General features: G+C 41.6%; 1 protein-coding gene across 3 annotated transcripts in view; it reads left to right on the forward strand.

The window, feature by feature from the left end:
- The window catches only part of NUP160 (nucleoporin 160), a 73,183-nt gene that overhangs the window by 39,913 nt on the left and 9,812 nt on the right, over positions 1 to 23,458 (forward strand). For all 3 annotated transcript variants that reach the window (XM_015114265.3, XM_015114266.3, XM_077962818.1), the window contains 14 exons: positions 2,273 to 2,406; positions 3,643 to 3,713; positions 4,410 to 4,569; positions 6,111 to 6,180; positions 7,171 to 7,269; positions 8,724 to 8,843; positions 12,155 to 12,250; positions 12,356 to 12,450; positions 12,544 to 12,640; positions 12,734 to 12,839; positions 18,023 to 18,183; positions 18,978 to 19,038; positions 22,692 to 22,802; positions 22,997 to 23,120. In XM_015114265.3, the coding sequence (XP_014969751.2) occupies positions 2,273 to 2,406; positions 3,643 to 3,713; positions 4,410 to 4,569; positions 6,111 to 6,180; positions 7,171 to 7,269; positions 8,724 to 8,843; positions 12,155 to 12,250; positions 12,356 to 12,450; positions 12,544 to 12,640; positions 12,734 to 12,839; positions 18,023 to 18,183; positions 18,978 to 19,038; positions 22,692 to 22,802; positions 22,997 to 23,120 (1,505 nt within the window). The remainder of the gene's footprint in view (positions 1 to 2,272; positions 2,407 to 3,642; positions 3,714 to 4,409; positions 4,570 to 6,110; positions 6,181 to 7,170; positions 7,270 to 8,723; positions 8,844 to 12,154; positions 12,251 to 12,355; positions 12,451 to 12,543; positions 12,641 to 12,733; positions 12,840 to 18,022; positions 18,184 to 18,977; positions 19,039 to 22,691; positions 22,803 to 22,996; positions 23,121 to 23,458) is intronic.

Here is a 23,458-nt window from a genome sequence, read left to right on the forward strand (position 1 = left end):
TCCCAGCACTTTGGGAGGCCGAAGTGGGCTGGTTGTGTGAGTCTAGGAGTTTGAGACTAGCCTGGGCAAACGTCATCTCTACAAAAAATACAAAAATTAGCCGGGCATGGTGCAGCAAGCCTGTAGTCCTCACTACTTGAGAGGCTGAGATGGGAGAATTACCTGAGCTCGGGAGGTTGAAGCTGTAGTGAGGTGTGATTGCTCCACTGCACTTCTGCCTACATGACAGAGTGAGACCCTATCTCGAAAAAGAAGAAAAAAAAATGGGGAAGATAATTTGTTTAAGACCACCAAGTTAGGCCGGGCGCGGTGGCTCAAGCCTGTAATCCCAGCACTTTGGGAGGCCGAGACGGGCGGATCACGAGGTCAGGAGATCGAGACCATCCTGGGTAACACAGTGAAACCCTGTCTCTACTAAAAATACAAAAACTTAGCCGGGCGAGGTGGCAGGCGCCTGTAGTCCCAGCTACGCGGGAGGCTGAGGCAGGAGAATGGCGTGAACCCGGGAGGCGGAGCTTGCAGTGAGCTGAGATCCGGCCACTGCACTCCAGCCTGGGTGACAGAGCGAGACTCTGTCTCAAAAAAAAAAAAAGACCACCAAGTTGAAAAGGGAACCTTTCCTGAAAGTTACTTAGGTTGTTTAGCCTTTACTAAGTTCTTTTTGATCTATGTAGATTCTTCTATTTTTTTTCGGGTTTTTTGTTTTTTAAATTATAACTTTTGTCAATTTTTCTGAACACAGAAGTAATAAGATATTCATTGTAGAACCTTTACAAAATATATGTAAGCAAAAATTTAAAAAATTTGTTATTTTCTACCCAGTGATTACTACTTAAATTTTGCTATATACCTTTTTTTCCATGCAAATTCTTTTTGGTTTGTTTGTAAAATTTGAAGAAACTGCATAGTATTTTTTGTAATCTGGTTGTTCTGTTCTTCCACTTTATAAATCTCACCAACATTTTTCTTTTTGTTGCCAGTTTGTCCCTTATGTCCATAATTTTCTGCACATCTTTTTTTTTTTTTTTTGAGAGTCTTGCTCTGTAGCCCAGGCTGGAGTGCAGTGGCGCAATCTTGGCTCACTGCAGCCTGTAGCCTCCACCTCCTGGGTTCAAGCAATTCTCATATCTCAGCCTCCCAGTTAGCTGGGATTACAGATGCTTGCCACTACACTGGCTAATTTTTATATTTTTAATAGAGATGGGGTTTCGCCATATTGGCCAGACTGGTCTCGAACTCCTGGCCTCAAGTGATCTGCCTGCCTCAGCCTCCCAAAGTGCTGGGATTACAGGTTTGAACCACCATGCCTGGCCACTTTTTATACATCTTTAGTTATATCTCTAGGATAAGTTCTAAGAACTAGATTTTGGTCTACAGGTTATGCACATTTTAAGTCTTTTGGTAGTACTGCCAAATTTGCTTATAATGGTCATACCTATTTTTTTACCTAACACCAGCAGTATATGAGAGAATTTAGATTTCCCTGTGTCTCTTCAATTCTTTGTTGTTTTTTTTTTGTTTGTTTGTTTGTTTGTTTTTTTGAGACAAGGTCTCACTTCTGTTGTGCCCAGGCTGAAGTGCAGTGGCTCCATCTTGGCCCACTGCAGCCTCGATTTCCTGGGCTCAGTTCAGCCTCCCACATCAGCCTCCTCAGTACCTGGGACTACAGGCACATACCACCACGCAGGCTAATTTTTTTTTTTTTTTTTTAGGCAGAGTCTTGCTCTATCACCTAGGCTGGAGTGCAGTGGCACAATCTCAGCTCACTGCAACCTCCGCCTCCCGGGTTCAAGCAATTCTGCCTCAGCCTCCCAAGTAGTTGGAAATACAGGCGCCTACCGCCATGCCTGGCTAATTTTTGTAATTTTTACTAGAGACAGGGTTTCACCATGTTGTCCAGTCTGGTCTTGAAATTTTGGGCTCACGTGATCTGCCTACCTCAGCCTCCTAAAGTGCTGAGATTACAGGTGTGAGCCACTGTGCCTTGCCCTCTTCTTTAAACCCGCAGGTTTAATGAAAGTTAAGCTTTTTATTGTTGGTTTCTTTTCATCATCAGCTTCCATTACTTGGTGAGCTGTTTTTGATTATTTTTTGACTGTTAATGTTTGGGAAGATATTTTGCCACTTGCTACCGTGAAATGTAAAACATGCTGCTTTTACAGTATTGTGACCTTTGTATTTGTTATTTTATTTTACTTCCACCTGAGCCGTAAGAGTTACCATTACTAATTGCTATAATTTCTTGTCCTATCCACCCACCCATAATGTATAGGTGATTTGGGGAGCTGGTCAGCTCTTTCAAGCTCAGCAAGACCTACTACATCGAACAGCTCCCCTACTCTTATCTTATTACCTCATTAAATGGGGAAGTGAGTGCTTGGCAACTGATGTTCCACTTGACACACTGTGAGTTTCATTATCCCAATTATTTAAAATGTAAATTGTGAGTTTAATTATTTTTCCCATTGTCTTAAAGGGAAAAAGTTACAGTGTTTTGTTTTATTTTGTTTTTGAGACAGTCTTGCTCTCTCTTGCCCAGGCTGGAGTGCAATGGCATGATCTCGGCTCACTGCAACCTCCGCCTCCAAGGTTCAAGTGATTCTTCTGCCTCAGCCTCCCAAGTAGCTGAGATTACAGGCACCCGCCATCATGCCCGGCTAAATTTTATACTTTTGTAGAGATGGGGTTTCACCATGTTGGCCAGGCTGGTCTCAAACTCCTGACCTCAGGTGATTCGCCTGCCTTGGCCTCCCACGGTGCTGGGATTATAGGCGTGAGCCACCGCACCCAGCCGGGAAAAAGATTTTTAACAGTATGCTGTAAAATTATATGTCGTTAAGATTCAGAGATCTTTTTGGTGCCTCTACTTGTTAGAGGTTGAAAGCATCTTATAAGAATGAAAATAATAAGTCACATGTAATCATATGTATGTGTACAGATAAATTATGTATTATATATACTTATGTATTATACATTTATATGTACATATAAATCATGTTGAATATAAAATAAGATGAAACCAGAAGGAAAGATCATACACAAAACGTTATGCTAGGTAGGCTGAGTTTCTTTATAGCTGAATCCAAGAATTACAAGATTCACTTTTTTTTTTTTTTCTTGGAGATGGAGTTTTGCTCTTGTTGCCCATGCTGGAGTGCAGTGGTATGATCTCAGCTCACTGCAACCTCCACCTCCCTGATTCAAACAATTTTCCTGCCTCAGCCTCCAGAGTAGCTGGGATCAGAGGCGCCTGCCACCACACCTGGCTAATTTTTGGTATTTTTAGTAGAGGCGGCATTTCACCATGTTGGCCAGGCTGGTCTTGAACTCCTAACCTCAAGTGATCCACCCGCCTCGGCCTCCCATAGTGCTGGGATTACAGGCATGAGCCACCACACCTGGCCGAGATTCACATTTGCAATAAGATAAACCATCCTGTTTGCTCTGGCTCCTCATTGAAGGGTCACAAAGTGATATTATGGGCAACAATGTATAATGATTTCCAATTTTTTTTGTGCTTTCAGTGGAGTTTTTATTTGCAATTTATTAATTAAATTGACAATGTTCTTAGTAGAAGAGCTTGTAGAAGTAATGTTTAGCATCGGAGAATTTACTAAGTTGTCTTTTCCCCTTTTCTCACAGGGAGTCTAATCTCCAACACTTATCAGTACTGGAATTAACAGACTCTGGTGCTTTAATGGCAAATAGGTTTGGTAAGGAGTGGACTATGTACACATTTCATTTTAAACTGGGGATTTATTGCATATTCATTAAAGTGGTCTCTTGCCACCTTTGCCATAGAAAGGTTGCTAGGCTCTTTGCTTTCAGAAGGCATGAGTAAGCTGTGGCCTGAGATCTCCGTTTGTGGCATGGGGTCTGTGAAACTGTAGTACCAGATCAGGCGTATGTTAAGGATATTTTATATGTATATATATAGCTGCTTTCCCGTTCTGTTTTGATGCTCCAGTGATTAATTTAACAAAATCATTAAAAAATTTATTAACGTTTATGGTAACTTTTGTAATCTTAGTCAACAGATATTTAAAGTATCCCTCATGTTTGAAAACCATTCTGGAGAATTTATTTTGTATTGTTGTGGTATAAAAGTTGAAATCCTGGGGCTAATTGTATTTATCATGAAGAATTTCTAGGGAAGGCACTTAAGTGTTGTGAGATCAGTGAAAAGAAATGACTGTAACTTTGATGTGAATGGTGTTTTCGTTGCATTTTTATAGTGCTTCACAATTTACAAACTACTTTTATTTATGGTGCCACTGGATATATACCCATGATACATTTCCTCTTTTGAAGTGCTAAATTGTTTGTTACAGGCATAAAATGAATTGATTATTTTAATTGAAAATTGATATTACCACTACACAAAAGTGTGATAACTTTTTCTTTTTAAGTATCTAGTCCTCAGACTATTGTGGAGTTATTCTTCCAAGAAGTTGCAAGAAAACACATTATATCTCACCTCTTCTCTCAGCCAAAGGCACCTCTGAGCCAAACTGGATTGAATTGGCCTGAAACAATTACTGCAATTACCAGTTATTTATTGCAGCTTTTGTATCCTTTTATTTAAGAGCCAGTGAAAAGCTCTCTTCTGGCTGGACATGTTGGCTCACACCTGTAATCCCAGCACTTTGGGAGGTGGAGGTGGGCTTATCACTTAAGGCCAGGAGCTCGAGACCAGCCTGGCCAACATGGTGAAACTCCCATGTCTACTAAAAATACAAAAATTAGCCAGGCGTGGTGGCCTGCACCTGTAATCCCAGCTACTCGGAAGGCTGCGAATAGCTTGAACTTGGGAGGCGGAGGTTGCAGTGAGCCAAGCTCGCGACACACACTCCAGCCTGGGTGGCAGAGTGAGACTCTTCCAAAAAAAAAAAAAAAAAAAAAAAAAGCAGTTCTTTTCTATCTAAATAGTCTAAGGTTCTTATTTTGCCTATGTAATGAAATACCTGGGTCTGTTTTAAGACATTATTCAGCCGGGCTCCGTGGCTCACACCTGTAATCCCAGCACTTTGGGAGGCCCAGACGGGCGGATCACGAGGTCAGGAGATCAAGACCATCTTGGCTAACACGGTGAAACCTCATCTCTACTAAAAATACAAAAAAAAATTAGCCAGGCGTGGTGGTGGGCACCTGGAGTCCCAGCTACTTGGGAGGCTGGGGCAGGAGAATGGCGTGAACCCGGGAGGCGGAGCTCACAGTGAGCCAAGATCACGCCATTGCACTCCAGCCTGGGCGACAGAGTGAGACTCCGTCTCAAAAAAAAAATTATTCATTCGGCTGGGTGCAATGGCTCATGCCTATAATCCCAGCACTTTGGGAGGCCAAGGCGGGCAGATCACTTGAGGCCAGCAGTTCAAGACCAGCCTGACCAACATGGTGAAACCTCGCCTCTACAAAAAAATACAAAAATTAGCTGGATGTGGTGGCATGCGCCTGTAGTCCCAGCTACTCAGGAGGCTGAGGCAGGAGAATCACTTGAACCTTGGAGGCAGAGGTTGCAGTGAGCTGAGATCATGTCCCTGCACTCCAGCCTGGGCAACAGAGTGAGACTCTTTCTCAAAAAAATAAAAAATAAAAAAAAAGACATTATTCATTCAACAAATATTTATTGAATGGCTCTATATGCCAGGTACCATGTTATGTGCTGGAAGTCCACTGGCACCAATACTGTGTTCTGCAGTACAGCAGCTGGAATTGAAAATGAACACCCAGGAATGAAATACAGGCTTTTAAAAATTTATTTATTTTTAGAGACAGGAATCTTACTGTGTTTCCCAGGCTGGTCTTGATCTCCTGGGTGCAAGCAGTCCTGCCACCTTACCCTCTCAAAGTACAGGGACTGCAGGAGTGAGCCACCATGCCTGGTGAAATAGATGCTTTATTCCGTAGTTACCTGAGTTCTAAGCTCTATAACAAGTCTCCTGGTATATATGTAACTGTTTAACTGTATTCTAGTGACATGTGCTTGGCCAACTTCTCTTCCTTGTTTTTGTAAATTAAGCTATTTTATGGACTTTTCTGAATTTGATGCCCAATGTATGTGTTTAAGATTTGCCAACAAAAATTAAGAAATCTCCTTAACCAATGACTAGATGGCCTAGCAATCCTGGGTGTCTCTTTCTAGAATGTTTGATGGGAAATTGTCAATATGTACAATTGCAGGTGAGTTCCTTTGAACATTTCACATCTACACATTCTTGTAAAGCATGGGATTGCTGAATATTTTTCTTTGTAAATGTGAACTGCATTTTAAAGACCCACAATAATTTAAACTTGATTATGCGAAGACATACCCCAAAGAGATTGTTCTCTATTTCTGTACCATCCTGAACTTGCTTGATCTTGTCTGATCTACGAAGCTAAAGAGGGTTGGGCATGGTTAGTACTTGGCTGAGAGAATACCTGATTCTAAAGGCTTTTAAAGAAAGTAATAAAATAAATTTTTAAAGAGAGAGATTTTTCTCTACTTCTCTGGGCAGTATAATTCCTAACATGATTTTTTTCTAGAGTATCTTTTTTTTTTCTTTTCTGAAACGCTGGAGTACCGTGGCATGATCTTGGCTCACTGCAACCTCCACCTCCTGGGTTCAAGGAATTCTCCTGTCTCAGCCTCCCGCGTAACTGGGATTACAGGCTCATGCCATCACGCCCTGCTAATATTTGTTTTTTTAGTAGCGACGGGGTTTCACCATGTTGGCGAGGCTGGTCTCAAACTCCTGACCTCAAGTGATCCACCCGCCTCCCCAAAGTGCTGGGATTACAGGCATGAGCCACTGCGCTGGCCTCTAGAGTATCTTTTTAACAAATTAACTCTGCTAGGTTTTCTTTATAGTAATACAAATGTACTGTTGTTTTCATATACATCCTTTACTGGAATCTAGTCATTGAACCAATAAATACCAAAAATTGGAAAATTGCTGAGATGTAAAGTATGTGTATGTGTGTTTACTGAACTCCTGTTTGTGTAAGGAAAGGGGGAATGGATGAGGAAGGAAGGCAACAGGGGTAGGTTTTAATCTCAGAATTATGTCAGGAAATAAAACATTTGTTCAAATGCTATCTTTTCATCCTCTGTGAAGAAGAACTTGGGAATGAGTATCTCCTTAAGAAACATTTATTTTCTAATCAGAAAGCACCTTTTATGCCTTTAAGGATTATATTCAACTGCTCCATCCCTGGTGTCAAGTCAATGTTGGTTCCTGTCGATTTATGCTGGGAAGGTGTTACCTAGTTACAGGAGAAGGACAGAAGGTAAACTACATTTGAATGGTAAATAAACTTTAATGCAAGGAAGTTGCTTAGCTTCCATTTGACTAGGTTTTAGGGGATGGGAGACATAGAATCCTCTAGACAAAAAGAAGACTGTACTAATGTCAGTCAAAAGCATAATATACATGTGAGGACTATTTACTTTCTTGTATTCTGCAATTTAGATAAGACTCAGGAACATAAGAAAATATTACAACTCTCCTGCCCCCTGTGTGTTTTTAGAGATTCCTTTTGGTATTATTATTATTATTTTGTGGAATCAGGGTCTCACTGTGTTGCACAGGCTGGACTCAAGCAATCCTCCCACCGTGGCCTCCCCCAGTGCTGGGATTACAGGCATAAGCCATTGCGTTTGGCCAGGATACATTTTTATAAATCAAATTTATTTACTTATTTTATTATTTCTTTTAGACAGGGTCTTGTCACCCAGACTGGAGTGCAGTGGTATAATCATGGCTCACTGCGGCCTCAACCTCCTGGGCTCAAGCAATTCTCCCACCTCAGCCTCTCAAGTAGCTGGGACTACTGGCACACGCCACCATTCCTGGCTAATTTTTAAATTTTTTGTAGAGATGGGGTTTTCCCATGTTGCCCAGGCTGGTCACGAACTCCTGGGCTCAAGTGATCTGCCCGCCTCAGCCTCCCAAAGAGTGTTGGGACTACAGGCATGAGCCACTGTACCCAGCCCAAATTTACTTATTAATTACATTTTTTTTTATTGCTTTATGCTGCTTTTTTTCTCATTATGGTAGTTTACATTTTTAATTTTTTCCCTGATGTTCTATTATATAAATTTTCAAACAGACAGGAAAGTTTAAAGACTTTTACAGTGAACAGTATTTACCTATCACTCAAATTCTACAATTGTTAACATATTGCTACAGTTGCCTTATGTATGTATGTGTCAATCATCTTATTAAGGTTTACTTTTTTTTTTGAAGACAGTCTTGATCTGTCACCCAGGCTGGAGGACTGGAGTGCAGTGGCATGATCTTAGCTCACTGCAACTTCCGCCCACCAGGTTCAAGCGATTGTACTGCCTCAGCCTCCTGAGTAGCTGGGATTACAGGTGCATGCCACCACACCTGGCTAATTTTTGTATTTTTAGTAGATACGGAGTTTCACCTTGATGGTCAGGCTGGTCTCAAACTCCTGACCTTGTGATCCACCCGCCTCGGCCTCCCAGAGTGCTGGGATTACAGGCATGAGCCACCACACCCGGCCAATGTTTACTTTTTAAAGTTAAATGTGAGATAAATTTTTAAAAACATGAATGCATCACACAGAATAGAGATGTGTCAGAAACTGTGCATATAGTAGACCATGTTAAGTAATCTTGTTTCTTTTTTGGCTTTCCTTTGCATGTGAACCCCTGATTTATAGCACCTGGAATTGGAATGATCTGTTACAAGTTATTTTATATTTTATTTCTCCAGGCTCTGGAATGTTTTTGTCAGGCAGCATCTGAAGTAGGCAAAGAGGAATTCTTGGATCGCTTGATTCGCTCAGAGGATGGGGAGATCGTGTCTACCCCCAGGCTGCAGTATTATGACAAGGTACATTGTGTCTTGGTTTGGCCTTATACCACCCTGTGTAAAAACACATCTGAAATATATTGCTTTGCTATTTTTGGAGAAAAATACTACCAAAATTTAGTTGCTCCCTGAATTTCCAAATTTAAGAAAAATGAATTTGCCTAGAGAAATTAAGGAAACATGGCTGGGCACGGTGGCTCATGAGTACAATCCCAGCACTTTGGGAGGCCAAGGCAGGCAGATCACCTGAGGTTAGGAGTTTGAGACCAGCCTGGCCAACATGCCAAAACCCTGTCTGTACTAAAAATACAAAAATTAGCCGGGCATGGTGGCGGGTGCCTGTAATCCCAGCTACTTGGGAGGCTGAAGCAGGAGAATCACTTGAACCTTGAGGTGGAGGTTGCAGTGAGCCAAGATCATGCCGCTACACTCCAGCCTGGGTGACAGAGCAAGACTCCATCTCCGAAAAAAAACAAAAAGAAATTAAAGAAACATATTTTATGTTAACATTTTTTCCCAGGATCTATAATTAGGGTTAAATGGTGAAATTTGATAAATATTTTTAACTGAAATGAAATTTTCATCATGGTATTTTATTAGCCCAGTTGCCATTAGAATTTTATTACTTGATTTGCACTTTATTAGTCTTGCTGATATTTCTGGGAATTGACTAGTAATGCTGTATTTAGCCTTAGTTTATAATTTGGACTTGAGGATCCTCTTGACCTGTTTCCTGCCCTTCTTGCCTCTGGTCACTCCATTGTAACAGTGGTGACCTTCTTACTGTCTCATTCAAGTCAAGCGCATGCTCTGTTCTCTTCAGGGCCTTTCTGCCTGCTGTGCTGTCAGCCTGAAATGCCCTTCCTCACACGCTCATTCCACTCAGGTCTCTGCTTATCTGTCACCTTCTCAGATAGTGCCCTCTGCCTGGCCTGTGCAGAAAAGCTTTTTTATTCATCCTCTTGCGCACACTTCCAGATTGTATAACATTTCACCATACTCGGTTTCATATTTTAGACTGCTATTTTTCTGGATTTCCCACCAGAAAGTAAATGCCACAAAAGCAGTCTTCACTGTGTTAATTGCTTATTAGATAAATGAATTTACACTGAAGTAGATTTGTAGCTCTTAATAACCCTTGGCCGGATGTGGTGGCTCACACCTGTAATCCCAGCACTTTGGGAGGCTGATGCAGGCAGATCACGAGGTCAGGAGTTTGAGACCAGCCTGACCAACATGGTGAAACCCCATCTCTACTAAAAATACAAAAATTAGCCATGGTGGTGTGCGCCTGTAGTCCCAGCTACTCAGGTGCCTGAGTCAGGAGAATCACTTGAACCTGGGAGGCGGTGGAGGTTGCAGTGAGCCGAGATCATGCCACTGCACTCCAGCCTGGATGACAAAACAAGACTCCACCTCAAAAAAAAAAAACAAAAAACCCTCTACTTTCCTACTAATGACAATTATTTTGAATTCCAGTCCAGCCTGGGTGACAGAGTGAGACCCTGTCTCAAAATTTAAAAAAAGTATTATGTGCTCTATATAATCATATATACTATACTCTTTTTTTTTTTCTTTTTTTGAGACGGAGTCTATCGCTCAGTGCAGTGGTGCGATCTGGGCTCACTGCAACCTCCGTCTCCCAGGTTCATGCAATTCTCCTGCCTCTGCGTCCCAGGTAGCTGGGATTACAGGTGTGTGCCACCACACCCCCACTAATTTTTGTATTTTTGGTAGGGACGGGGTTTCACCATGTTGGCCAGGCTGGTCTCAAACTCCTGGCCTCAAGTGATCCACCTGCCTCGGCCTCCCAAAGTGCTGGGATTATAGGCATGAGCCACCGTGCCTGGCCATGCTATACTTTTGATACGACTGACAGCACAGTAGGTTTACACTAGCATCACCACAAACGTGAGCAATACATTTTGTTGTGGTGGCTATGATGTCACTAGAAGATAATAATTTTCCAGGTCCATTATAGTGGGTGCAGTGACTCACGCCTGTAATCCCAACACTTTGAGAGGCTAAGGCAGGAGGATCACTGGAGCCTAGGAGTTTGAGATTAGCCCAGACAACATAGGAAGACCCCATCTCTACAAAAAATTTAAAAATTAGCCAGGCATGGTGGTGCCTACCTGTGGTCCCAGCTACTCAGGTGGCTGAGATGGGATGATCACTCGAGCCCAGGAAGTCGAGGCAACACTGAGCTATGCAGTCCAGCCTGGGCAACAGAGCAGGACCCTGTCTCAAAAAATTAATAAAAGTAATTGTAAAACTTTTTATTTTATCTTCATCCTTTATAAACTTATATTTTGGATGTGTTATACATATGTATTAGAGAATCGCACGTATATGAGATAGGGAAATGTGCATGGTTAGGGGAGCGTGCAGACGTTGATAGGGTGGACAATCAAATATGTCAGGCCGGGCACAGTGGCTCACACCTGTGACCTTAGCACTTTGGGAAGCTGAGGCAGGCAGGTCACCTGAGGTCAGGGGATCAAGACCAAACTGACCACCATGGTGAAACTCCATCTCTACTAAAACCACAAACAATTAGCTGGGTGTGGTGGGGCATGCCTGTAATCCCAGCTACACAGGAGGCCGAGGCAGGAGAATCACTTGAACCCAGGAGGTGGAGGTTGCAATGAGCTGAGATCACACCATTGCACTCCAGCCTGATTGATTGTCAAAAAAAAAAATAAGGATTATGTCAGTCATTTAGCAAATTATCTTTAGGGTTTTTATAAAACTGTGGTGTTAATTTAATATTCTTTACATTCATCTGTGACTTGAACAGTTAGTAGTGAAATTGTATCTATTCTTTCATTCAACAAGCTTTTTTTTTTTTTTTTTTTAATAGAGATGGGGTCTCGCCATGTTGTTCAGAATGACAGGTGTGAGCCACCAGACCCAGCCTCAACAAGTATTTACAGAGAGACTACTGTACACTAGGCACTGAGGATAGAGACAGGGTCGTGCTGTACCACCCAGGCTGAATTGCAATGGCAAGATTAAAGTTCACTGCAACCTTGAACTCCTGGGTTCAAGCAGTCTTTCCACTTCAGCCTCCCAAGTCGCTACAACTACAGGTGCATGCCACCACACGCAGCTAATTTTTTTTTTAATTTTTTTGTACAGATGGGGGTCTTGCCCTATTGCCCAAGCTGGCCTTGAGCAATCCTGCTGCCTCAGCCTTCCAGAGTACTGGGATTGGAGTTGGAGCCACCATGCTGGCCTACTTAACCTTTCTCAATAATTTTAAACCATAATTTAGTTTAAAGTGCATTACCATATTAATTTTAACGGAAATTTCTTCTATTTCTCGTTAGGTTTTACGACTACTAGATGTCATTGGTTTGCCTGAACTGGTTATTCAGTTGGCTACATCGGCCATAACTGAAGCAGGTGATGACTGGAAAAGTCAGGTAAGAATTGGCTGCAATTTGGTTGTTTTCTTTAAGGTTTGTTGTGGGTGTGGTATGTTCATTTATACTGCTCTTTTTGATATTTGATCTACATTTGGTATTTAGGCTACTCTAAGGACATGCATTTTCAAACATCATTTGGATTTGGGTCACAATAGCCAAGCATATGAAGCCTTAACCCAAATTCCTGATTCCAGCAGGTAATTTCATGATCTTTTTTAGAGAAGACAATTTACCAACTCTGTTTAACCTACTAAGATAGTTTGCCCTCATATTCCTTTCTTTCCTTCTAGGCAATTAGATTGTTTACGGCAGTTGGTGGTAGTTCTTTGTGAACGCTCACAGCTACAGGATCTTGTAGAGTTTCCCTATGTGAATCTGCATAATGAGGTAATTTTAGTTATTCAGTGCTGGCTTTCAGCAAGTATGGTGGTTGCCATGATTGCTACTGACTTAGTTATCTGATTACTTCCCCTTCCCTAGGTTGTGGGAATAATTGAGTCACGTGCTAGAGCCGTGGACCTTATGACTCACAATTACTATGAACTTCTGTATGCCTTTCACGTCTATCGCCACAATTACCGCAAGGGTGAGCAATGTAACCAGACAGTATCTTGGAGACAACCTTATTAGTTTAATCATGTTTTACCAAAATATTGTGTGTTGGACTTAGGTAATTTTTAATATGTGTTTCAGTACAAGGTTAACTTAAACTTTTTGAAGATTATCTTGAAGATATGCCCTTGCTTCCATTCTAGAACTTTCTCAAGGCGTTGCCACTGAAATGGCATTCTATTTGCATCTTCTGTCCAATTATAAAGGAAATTAGTGCCAGGCGCAGTGGTTCACACCTGTAATCCTAGCACTTTGGGAGGCTGAGGCAGGTGGATCACCTGAGGTCAGGAGTTCGAGACCAGCCTGGCCAACATGGTGAAACCCCTTCTCTACTAAAAATACAAAAATTAGCCATACGTGGTGGCGGCCACCTGTAATCCTAGCTACTCAGGAGGCTGAGGCAGGAGAATTGCTTGAACAGGGTGGGGCGAGGGGCGGAGGTTACAGTGAGCCAAGATCACACCACTTCACTCCAGCCTGGGCGAAAGAGCAAAACTCTGTCTCATAAATAAATAAATAAAGGAAATTAGCTTTTTCACTAGAGACAGCATGAAGTTTTGAGACTGGTTTTGAGTACCTGTGCTATTTTACCATTGACCTTCTCCCTTTCCACATTTCAGTTCTTAGAGCAAAATTCTGACTGCTTAAATGTGCTTAGGTTATGCGTATAATAGACGATATTCCGCATTAGCTATGGTTAGATTGTCCCACATCCCCTCAATTAAATGCCAAATCAAATCCTTAAAGAGGGGACTAAAATTTACATTTAGGGCTGGGCATGGTGGCCCACGCCTGTAATCCCAGCACTTGAGGAAGCTGAAGCGGGTGGATAACTTAATGTCAGGAGTTGGAGAACAAGCCTGGCCAACATGGTGAAATCCCCTCTCTATTGAAAATACAAAAAATAGCTGGGCATGATGGCGGATGCCTGTAATCTCAGCTACTCAGGAGGCTGAGGCAAGAGAGTCACTTGAACCCAGAAAGTGGAGGTTGCACTGAGCCAAAATCATGCCACAGAACTCCAGCCTGGGTGACAGAGCAAGACCCTGTCTCAAAAAAAAAAAAAAAAAAAAATTACATTTAGAAATTATCAAATGATATACTGGTGAATTCTTTTTTTCTTCATTCAGCTTTTTAATTTAAAATTTGTCAAGTCTAAAATTTGTCAGAACAGTTAAAACATTAATGCAATGAACATCTCCCTATATACCTTTCACCCAAATTCCCCAGTTGTTAATATTTTACATCATTTTCTTACCTCTCTCCTCTTCCCTCCTTTCCTTTTTTCCCCCTTCCTTCCTTCCTCTCTCTCTCAATACCTATTGATTTATTTACTTGTTTGTTTTTGCTGGTCTTTCTGAGAGGAAGTTAAAGACATCATGATTTTTTTTAATGTCATCGGTTATTTAATTAGGTTCTTCTTAAGACATTTAGAACACCAATTAGTGAGGATAAATTCCATTTGTCAGGGCAGACATCGATCGCAGGTAGCCCTGGAGCTAAGGAATAGCTTTGATTTTTGGTAAAATTTTTGAGTCCACAGCTTTCTGATCAATCCTGCTCTGCTCTGTAATCTCATATCTCTCTTTTTCTGTGTCGAAGATCTCACCTTCCTGGTGTCTGGGCTTCCACAGCTGCTGCTTTTTTTCTTTTTTCTTTTTTTTTTTTTGAGATGAAGTCTCACTCTGTCACCCAGGGTAGAGTGCAGTGGCACCATGTCTGCTCACTGCAACCTCCACCTCCCAGGTTCAAATGATTCTCCTGCCTCAGCCTCCCAAGTATCTGGGATTACAGGTGCCCACCACCACGCCCAGCTAATTTTTTTATATTTTTAGTGGAGACGGGGTTTCACCATGTTGGTCAGGCTGGTCTTGAACTCCTGACCTCAGGTGATCCGCCCGTCTCCGCTTCCCAAAGTGCTGGGATTACAGCCATGAGCCACTGCACCTGGCCAGTAATGTTTTTTATAGCACATCCCTCCCAGACTGCCCTTACCCTGGATCTAGAATACACTGCATTTAGTTGTGCGATGTCTTTAGGCTCCTTTAATCTAGAGCCTCACTTTGCCTTTGATGACATTGATATTTTTGAAGCATATAGGTCAGTCATTTTTGTAGAATGTATCTTAATTTGGACTTACGTTATCAATGCATTATTTATCAGAACAGCTAAAATGAAAGGAATGTGAGATTGTTTTAAGATTATATTTTGCAATATAATCACCGTGGAATGTCTTAACATTTTTGTACCATTTTTACTTAGAATTTTCTTTGGTTTCTTGCTGATTTTCATTGGAAAAAAATAGATGGAGTTTATTCATAGGCAGGTTCTTAACATTCCTAATAGTAAAACATATTTGCATATTCTTTATTTTCTTGAATCATATAGGAAGGGAAATATAAATTATTAAAGATCTCTCAGTATCTGCATTCACAATAACGTTTTATCAACCTGCTTAGTACCAGTTTAGCAAGATTAATGTTCAGGTTTTTCTAGAGCAAGACTGTTCTAAAAGTGCCTTACATATTGCAGGTGTTCAAAAATATGTGTTGAAATGAAAAATAGTTTTATTTGAAAACTGAAATAATTTTTAATGATATTTTTAATTTCTGGAGTCCCATGCCGTCCCAGAACAGTGGACTTTTCAGTATTATAAAAATGAGAATCTATGTTCTTTTTTTTTTTTTTTTTTTGAGACAGAGTCTTACTCTGTCGATCAGCCTGGAGTGCAGTGGCTCGATCTTGGCTCACAGCAACCTTCACTTCCAGGTTCAAGCAATTTTCCTGTCTCAGCCTCTCGAGTAGCTGGGATTACAAGCGCCCACCACCATGCCCACCTAGTTGTGTTTTTTATGTGTGTGTGTGTTTTTTTTTTTCCAAGACAGAGTCTCACTCTGTCGCCTAGGCTGGAGTGCAGTGGCATAATCTCGGCTCACCGCAACCTCCGCCTTCCCGGGTTCAAGCAATTCTCCTGCCTCAGACTCCTTAGTAGCTGGGACTACTGGCATATGCCACCACGCCCAACTAATTTTTTTTTGCAACTCTGCCTCCTGGGTTCAAGTGATTCTCCCACCTCAGCCTCCCGAGTAGCTAGGACCACAAGGGTGCCACCACACCTGGCTAATTTTTGTATTTTTAGTAGAGAGGGGGTTTCACCATGTGTTGGTCAGGCTGGTCTTGAACTTCTGACCTGAAATGATCCACCCACCTCAGCCTCCCAAAGTGCTGGAATTACAAGCGTGAGCCACCACACCTAACTCCTAATTTTTGTATTTTTAGTAGTGACGATGTTTCACCATGTTGGTCAGGCTGGTCTCGAATTCCTGGACTCAGGTGATCTGCCCACCTCTGCCTCCCAAAGTGCTGGGATTACAGGCGTGAGCCACTGTGCCTGACTGAGAATCTATGTTCTTAAGCAGAGAGTATCCAAACATCTCTTGGTCTCAGTCCTGGGCAGGTATAGGTGACAATGTGGCTGAGACTAGCTCTATAAACTAGTCTTCTGCACTTGTTATGGTAATGTAGTATCTACATGTCAAAAAAATTTTTTTTTTCTTTTTTTGTTTTAATTGTGGTAAAATACACATAACATACAATTTATTGTCTTAACCATGTTTGGGTTTTTTTTTTTTTTTTTTGGACGGAGTTTTGCTCTGTTGCCAGGCTGATGGAGTGCAGTGGCGTGATCTTGGCTCACTGCAACCTCTGCCTCCCAGGTTCAAGCGATTCCCCTGCCTCAGCCTTGCGAGTAGCTGGCACTACAGGCGCATGCCACCACGCCCAGCTAATATTTTTTTGTATTTTAGTAGACACAGGGTTTCACCATGTTCGCCAGAATTGTCTCAATCTCCTGACCTCATGATCTGCCCATCTCGGCCTCCCAAAGTGCTGGGATCACAGGCCTGAGCCACCGCGCCTGGCTATTTTAACCATTTTTAAGTGTACAGTTCAGGAGTGTTAAGTGCATTCACAATATTGTGTAACCCATCTCCAGAACACTTTTCATCTTGCAAAACTGAAGCTCTATACCCACTAAACAACTACTCCTTGTTCCTCCCAACCCCGATCCCCTGGCAACCACCATTTTACCTCCCATCTGTATGAATTTGGCTACTTGAATCATAATAGTATGTGTCTTTTTGTGACTGTCTTATTTCACCTAGCATAATGTCTTCAAGGTTCATCCTTGTAGTGGCATCAGAATTTTCTTCTTTAAAGATGTCTTTAAAAATTAGCTGGGTTTGGTGGTGGGCTTCTGTAATCCTGGCTACTTGGGAGGCTTAGGCAGGAGAATCACTTGAACCCAGGAAGCAGAGGTTGCAGTGAGCTGAGACTGTACCATTGCATGCCATCTTTGGCAACAAGAACAAAACTCCGTCTCAAAAAAAAAAACAGATATCTTAAAGATAATTAAGTGATTTTCTATTATATTTATATGTCAGATTTTGTTCATCAATGGACACTTGGATTGCTTTCACCTTTGGCTTTTGTGGATAATGCTGCTATGAACATGGGTGTAAAACTATCTCTTTGAGACCCTTCTTTTCATTCTTTGGGGTATATACCCAAAAGTGGAATTACTGGATGATATGATAATTTCACTTTTAATTTTTTGAGGAACTGCCATACTGTTTTCCATAGCAGCTATACCATTTGACATTCCCAGCAAGAGTGCACAAGGGTTCCAGTTTCTCCACATCCTCACCAACATGTGATTTTTTTCAGGGGGCTGGGGTTACATCAAACCCAATTTTGTTTTAAATTTTAACATTTGATTAGGGATAGCATTCTCTCTGCGTATCTCTAGAGAAACAAATTTTGGAAGGCCAGGCATTGTGGCTCACACCTGTAATCCCAGCGCTTTGGGAGGCCTAGGTGGGCAGATCACGAGGCCATGAATTCGAGACCAACATGGTGAAACTCTCTACTAAACTCTGTCCTAAAAATACAAAAATTAGCTGGGTGTGGTACTCGTGTGCCTATAATCCCAGTTACTCAGGAGGCTGGGGCAGGAGAATCGCTTGAACCCGGAAGGCGGAGGTTGCAGTGAGCTGAGATCACGCCATTGCACTCCAGCCTAGGCGACAGAGCAAGACTCTGTCTCAAAAAAAAAATTTTTTTGGAAGTTCTAAAGTCTGATTTATTATCTCCTCATAGCTGGCACAGTGATGTTTGAGTATGGAATGCGTCTTGGCAGAGAAGTTCGAACTCTCCGGGGACTTGAGAAACAAGGCAACTGTTATCTGGCTGCTCTCAATTGTTTACGACTTATTCGTCCAGAATATGCGTGGATTGTGCAGCCAGCGTCTGGTGCAGTGGTATGAAAACGTTTCATCCTGGAATTTTGGGGTCATTAAATCTACTTGTTTTGGTCCTTTTAAAACTATTATGTCATTTTGCTTGATTTGATTTACAATTTCTACTGAGATATTTGTGAAAAAAACCTATGTTTACAATTCAGTTGTTATATATTACTACCCCTTCAGTTCTCAAGTTCAGAATTATTGTAGGAAGAAATATCGCAGAGTGGTTTTGGAGTTAGACAGACCTGACCCAATTCAGACAAGTTACTTAATCTTTTGTTGTTCAGTTATTCTCTGGCATAAAATATGGATAATACCTACTTTATAGGATTGTTTGGGTATTAATGAGATAATTCAAGTCAATTGCTTAGGACAGTTAACAGTGCCTGGCCTAGAAAATGTGCTCAGTAAATGGTAGCTGCTTTTATTTCTATTGTGTTTGTTAATGCAGTCTACAGTTACTGTTTTAAAGGACACACACTTTGAGTTCTTCCTATCATACTGATGGGTCGGATACATGCAACTGTTTCTGTTACATATAACTCTGGAACCAAGAAAAATTAGTTGATTTACATGGAGATCAAAATCCCTGTCCTTGGACTCAGTAATATGTTATGGATAAGTTAACAACTTGGCAAAGAACTTCTTTCTTTGTCTCATAGTTACAGTACCTCTGTAAGAACTCTGCTGGTTGAAATAAAAATAATTTCCATTGAGAGAATTTAAGCATAAAAGCTCTGAATCACAATTAATGATATCAAAATAAAATACTGATTTTCACAGCTAAATTGCTTGTTTTGTTTTATCAGTATGATCGCCCTGGAGCATCCCCTAAGAGGAATCATGATGGAGAATGCACAGCTGCCCCCAGTGAGTCAGGAGTCTCACACTGGTTCTTTGCTAGACAGTAGTAATATTGTTATTGTTAGTTATATTATGATAGAAGTATGTAGTTAAATAAGTTACATATAGTAGTAATATATAAATGTTATAATAGTAACAGTTGCCCTTGTAAAACACAGGTTTTAACTGCAGGCATCTATCATACAGATTCTCGTTTTCAATAAGTATACTGGATTCTTTTTCTGGAGATTTGTCACAATTTGAAAAAACTCCCAATTGAACCACATAGCCTAGAAATACTGAAAAAGTTAAGGAAGCCAGGTGTGGTGGCTCAGACCTATAATCCCAGCGCCTTGGGAGGCCGAGGCAGGTGGATCACCTGAGGTCAGGTGTTCAAGACCAGCCTGGTCAACGTAGCGAAACCCCTTCTCTACTAAAAATACAAAAATTAGCTGGGCAGTAGTGGCCCTCACCTGTAATTCCCGCTACTCAGGAGGCTGAGGCAGGAGAATCGCTTGAACCCAGGAAGTGGAGATTGCAATGAGCTGAGATTGTGCCACTGCATTCCAGCCTGGACGACAGAGTGAGACTCCGCCTCAAAAAAAATCACGTTTAGTGGGACTCATACGAAGTGTCAGTAGTGATGCTGGAAGTGCTCCCAAGGAGCAGAAAAAAGTCATAACATGACAAGAAAGAGTTGAACTGCTTGATATCTACTGTAGATTGAGGCTGGCAGCTGAGGTTGCCTGCCATTTCAAGAAAAATGAATCCAGTGTAAGGAACGTTGTAAAAAAAAAAAAAAAGAAGAGAAAATTTGTGAAGCTATTGCTTCAGCTTCGCCAGTAGGTACAAAAACCTTGTACTTTTTGCAAAATACGTTTTTATCTCATGTTGAAAATCCAGCTTTTATGTGAGTACAGTATTGATATAAAAAAGGCATACCTATAGACTCTAACATGATTTTCAAAACAAGTTATTACACAACAACTTAAAGCAAAAGGAAGGTAAAAGATTAAAGCTGGAGAATTTAATGCCAGCAAAGAATGGTTTGACAATTTAAGAAAGAGATACAGCTTTTAAAATGTCAAGATACAGGAGAAGCAGCTTCTGCTGACCAAGAAGCAGCAGATGAGTTCCCAGACACTATTAAGGAAAATCACTGAGGGGAAACGACATTTGCCTAAACATGTTTGTTTGCTTTTGCTTTTGTTTTTGTTTTTGAAACAGGGTATCACTCTGTTACCTAGGCTGCAACGCAGTGGCACAATCATGGCTTACTGCAGCCTCAAACTCCTGGACTCAAGCAATCCTCCTACCTCGGACTCCCATAGTGCTGGGACTACAGGCATGAGCCACTGTGCCTGCCTTCCCTATGATTTTCTTAATAACATTTTCTTTTAAGAGTACAGTATAGGCCAGGTGCGGTGGCTCATGCCTGTAATCCCTGCACTTTGGGAGGCTGAGGCGGGCGGATCACCTGGGGTCAGGAGTTCAAGACCAGCCTGGTCAGCAATGATGAAACCCTGTGTCTACTAAAACTACAAAAAATTAGCCAGGCGTGGTGGCGGGTGCCTGTAATCCCAGTTACTCAGGAGGCTGAGGCAGTAGAATTGCTTGAATTCGGGAGACTTAGGTTGCGGTGAGCCGAGATCACGCCACTGCACTCCAGCCTAGGCAACAAGAGCAAGACTCCGTCTCAAAACAACCACAACCAAGAGTACGGTATATAGGCCAGGCATGGTGGCTCATGCCTATAATCCCAGCACATTGGGAGGCCGAGGCAGACGGATCACCTGAGGTTGGGAGTTCGAGACCAGCGTGACCAACATGGAGAAACCCTGTCTCTACTAAAAATAAAAAATTAGTTGGGCGTGGTGGCGCATGCCTGTAATCCCAGCTACTTGGGAGGCTGAGGCAGGAGAATCACTTGTACCCAGGAGGCAGAGGTTGCAGTGAGCCGAGATTGTGCCATTGCACTCTAGCCTGGGCAACAAGGGTGAAACTCTGTCTCAAAAAAAAAAAAAAAAAAAGGATAGTATATTATATAAAATACAAAATATGTGTGAATTGACTAAGTTGTCAGTAAGGCTTCTGGTCAGTAGTCAGCTATTAGTAGCTAAGTTTTTGGGTAATGAAACGTTATATGCAGAGTTTCAACTGCTCAGGAGTCAGCATCCCTAACCCCTGCATTGTTCAGGGGTCAACTATACATGTAATTTAGACAGTAGTTATATTGTAACATATATAGTTACACTGTTATATACTACATATAGTAGTAACATTGTTATATACTATATATATTATATATAATAATGACATTGCTGTAAAAATATTGTAAAGTTCCTTCTTTTTAGTTTATTTTCAGCATTCTAATCTGCTAAAGGTTGTCTGGTAGCACTTCTAAAATGTTGTACAACAGTAAGAGAAATGAAAATGCTTAAATAAGAGTGTGGTTTTTTCTTGTATGCAGTATTTAAATTAGCTTAGTTCCAAGTTTTTTTTATCAGGTTCTTTTGCTATTACCACAGAGGCATGACATCCTTCCATAAACAGCCAAGGCTCTAGATTTGGACACACCTGGTTTTAATTCTGCCTCTCACAGTTTGGTCATATTTCTTTCTTACTGATAGAGATGACAGACAGTATTTCACAATTATAATGGTTAAATGAGGCCAGGTGCAGTGGCTCACGCCTTGTAATCCCAGCATTTTGGGAGGCCAAGGTAGGAAGATTGTTTGAGCTCAGGAGTTTAATACCAGCCTGGGCAACTATAGCAAGACCCTGTAGAAGAAAATTCTTTTGGCCAGGCATGGTGGCTCACATCTGTAATCCCAGCACTTTGGGAGGCCAAGGCAGATGGATCACAAGGTCAGGAGATCGAGACCATCCTGGCCAACATGGTGAAACCCTGTCTCTACTAAAATACAAAAAATTAGCCAGACTTGTTGGTGCACACCTGTCGTCCCATCTACTCAGGAGGCTGAGGCAGGGGAATTGCTTGAACCCGGGAAGTGGAGATTACAGTGAGCCAAGATCGTGCCACTGCACTCCAGCCTGGCAACAAAGCGAGACTCCATCTTAAAAAAAAAAAAAGAAAAGAAAAATGTTTTTTTTAGGCCAGGCATAGTGGCTCATGCCTGTAATCCCAGCACATTGGGAGGCTGAGGTGGCTGGATCACCTGAGGTCAGGAGTTTAAAAACAGCCTGGCCAACATGGTGAAACTCCATGTCTACTAAAAATACAAAACTTAGCTGGGCATGGTGGTGCCCGCCTGTAATCCCAGCTACTTGGAAGGCTGAGGCAGGAGAATCACATGAACCCAAGAGGTAGAGGTTGCAGTGAGCCAAGATCATGCCACTGCACTCCGGCCTGGGTGACAGAGAGAGATTTGTTTTCTTAAAAAAAAAAAAAAAAAGTTTAAAGAGTTAAATGAAATTACATGTAGTACCTTGTAAGCACCTTCTCAGCTGCATTTGTTAAAATACTTTGATTTGACATGGGATATTGCATAATTTGTTTAAGTTAGCGTTTATTTAGTTCCCTGTTTTCTCCTTCCTTCATGCATTTGGAAATTAGATTGAATGTTATTTAATGTTCAGTGGAAATTGACAGGCTGAGTTAATCTAGTGGATACTTCTTTGTATTTTGGGAGTTCAAAATATTTTTCTTTGATGTATAGCAAATCGACAAATTGAAATCCTGGAACTGGAAGATCTGGAGAAAGAGTGTTCCTTGGCTCGTATCCGCCTCACTTTGGCTCAGCATGATCCATCAGCGGTTGCAGTTGCCGGTAGGAATTCAAGAGTTAAAGCCTCTGACTTGTCAGCACTAAGAGCACATTTTAGGTCAAGGCAGTGTATGTAGCATGCTAGATGGATATAAAGCATGGGTTGTTACTCAGAGATACTCATCAACAAAGCAAAATCTTTGGTTTCATTTGTGTCTGCCTTGGCTACACAAAATAATCTTTTTCCATTTTCACAGGAAGTTCATCAGCAGAGGAGATGGTCACTCTCTTGGTTCAGGCGGGCCTCTTTGACACTGCCATATCACTCTGTCAGACTTTTAAGCTTCCCTTAACACCAGTCTTTGAAGGACTTGCCTTCAAGTATGTATAAAATTATCTTTTTATAGTCTTTTCTAATGCAAATATATTATCCTCTTGCTTAGTGTGAAGCAGTCGTCATAAGCCAAGTAGCCTGTATACCATTTGTGGTTTGAAGAAGTGTTTTGTTTAATCCATCCAAGCATTCTTAAAAAGAATTTCAGCCGGGCGCCGTGGCCCATGCCTGTAATCCCAGCACTGGGAGGCAGAGGCAGGCAGATCACCTGAGGTCAGGAGTTTGAGACCAGCCTGGCCAACATGGCGAAACCCCGTACCTACTAAAAATACAAAAAATTAGCAGGGCGCAGTGGTGGGCGCCTGTGATCCCAGCTACTTGGGAG

Source organism: Macaca mulatta, chromosome 14, assembly GCF_049350105.2.
Source record: "Macaca mulatta isolate MMU2019108-1 chromosome 14, T2T-MMU8v2.0, whole genome shotgun sequence".
NCBI classification, from domain to species: Eukaryota; Metazoa; Chordata; class Mammalia; order Primates; family Cercopithecidae; genus Macaca; species Macaca mulatta.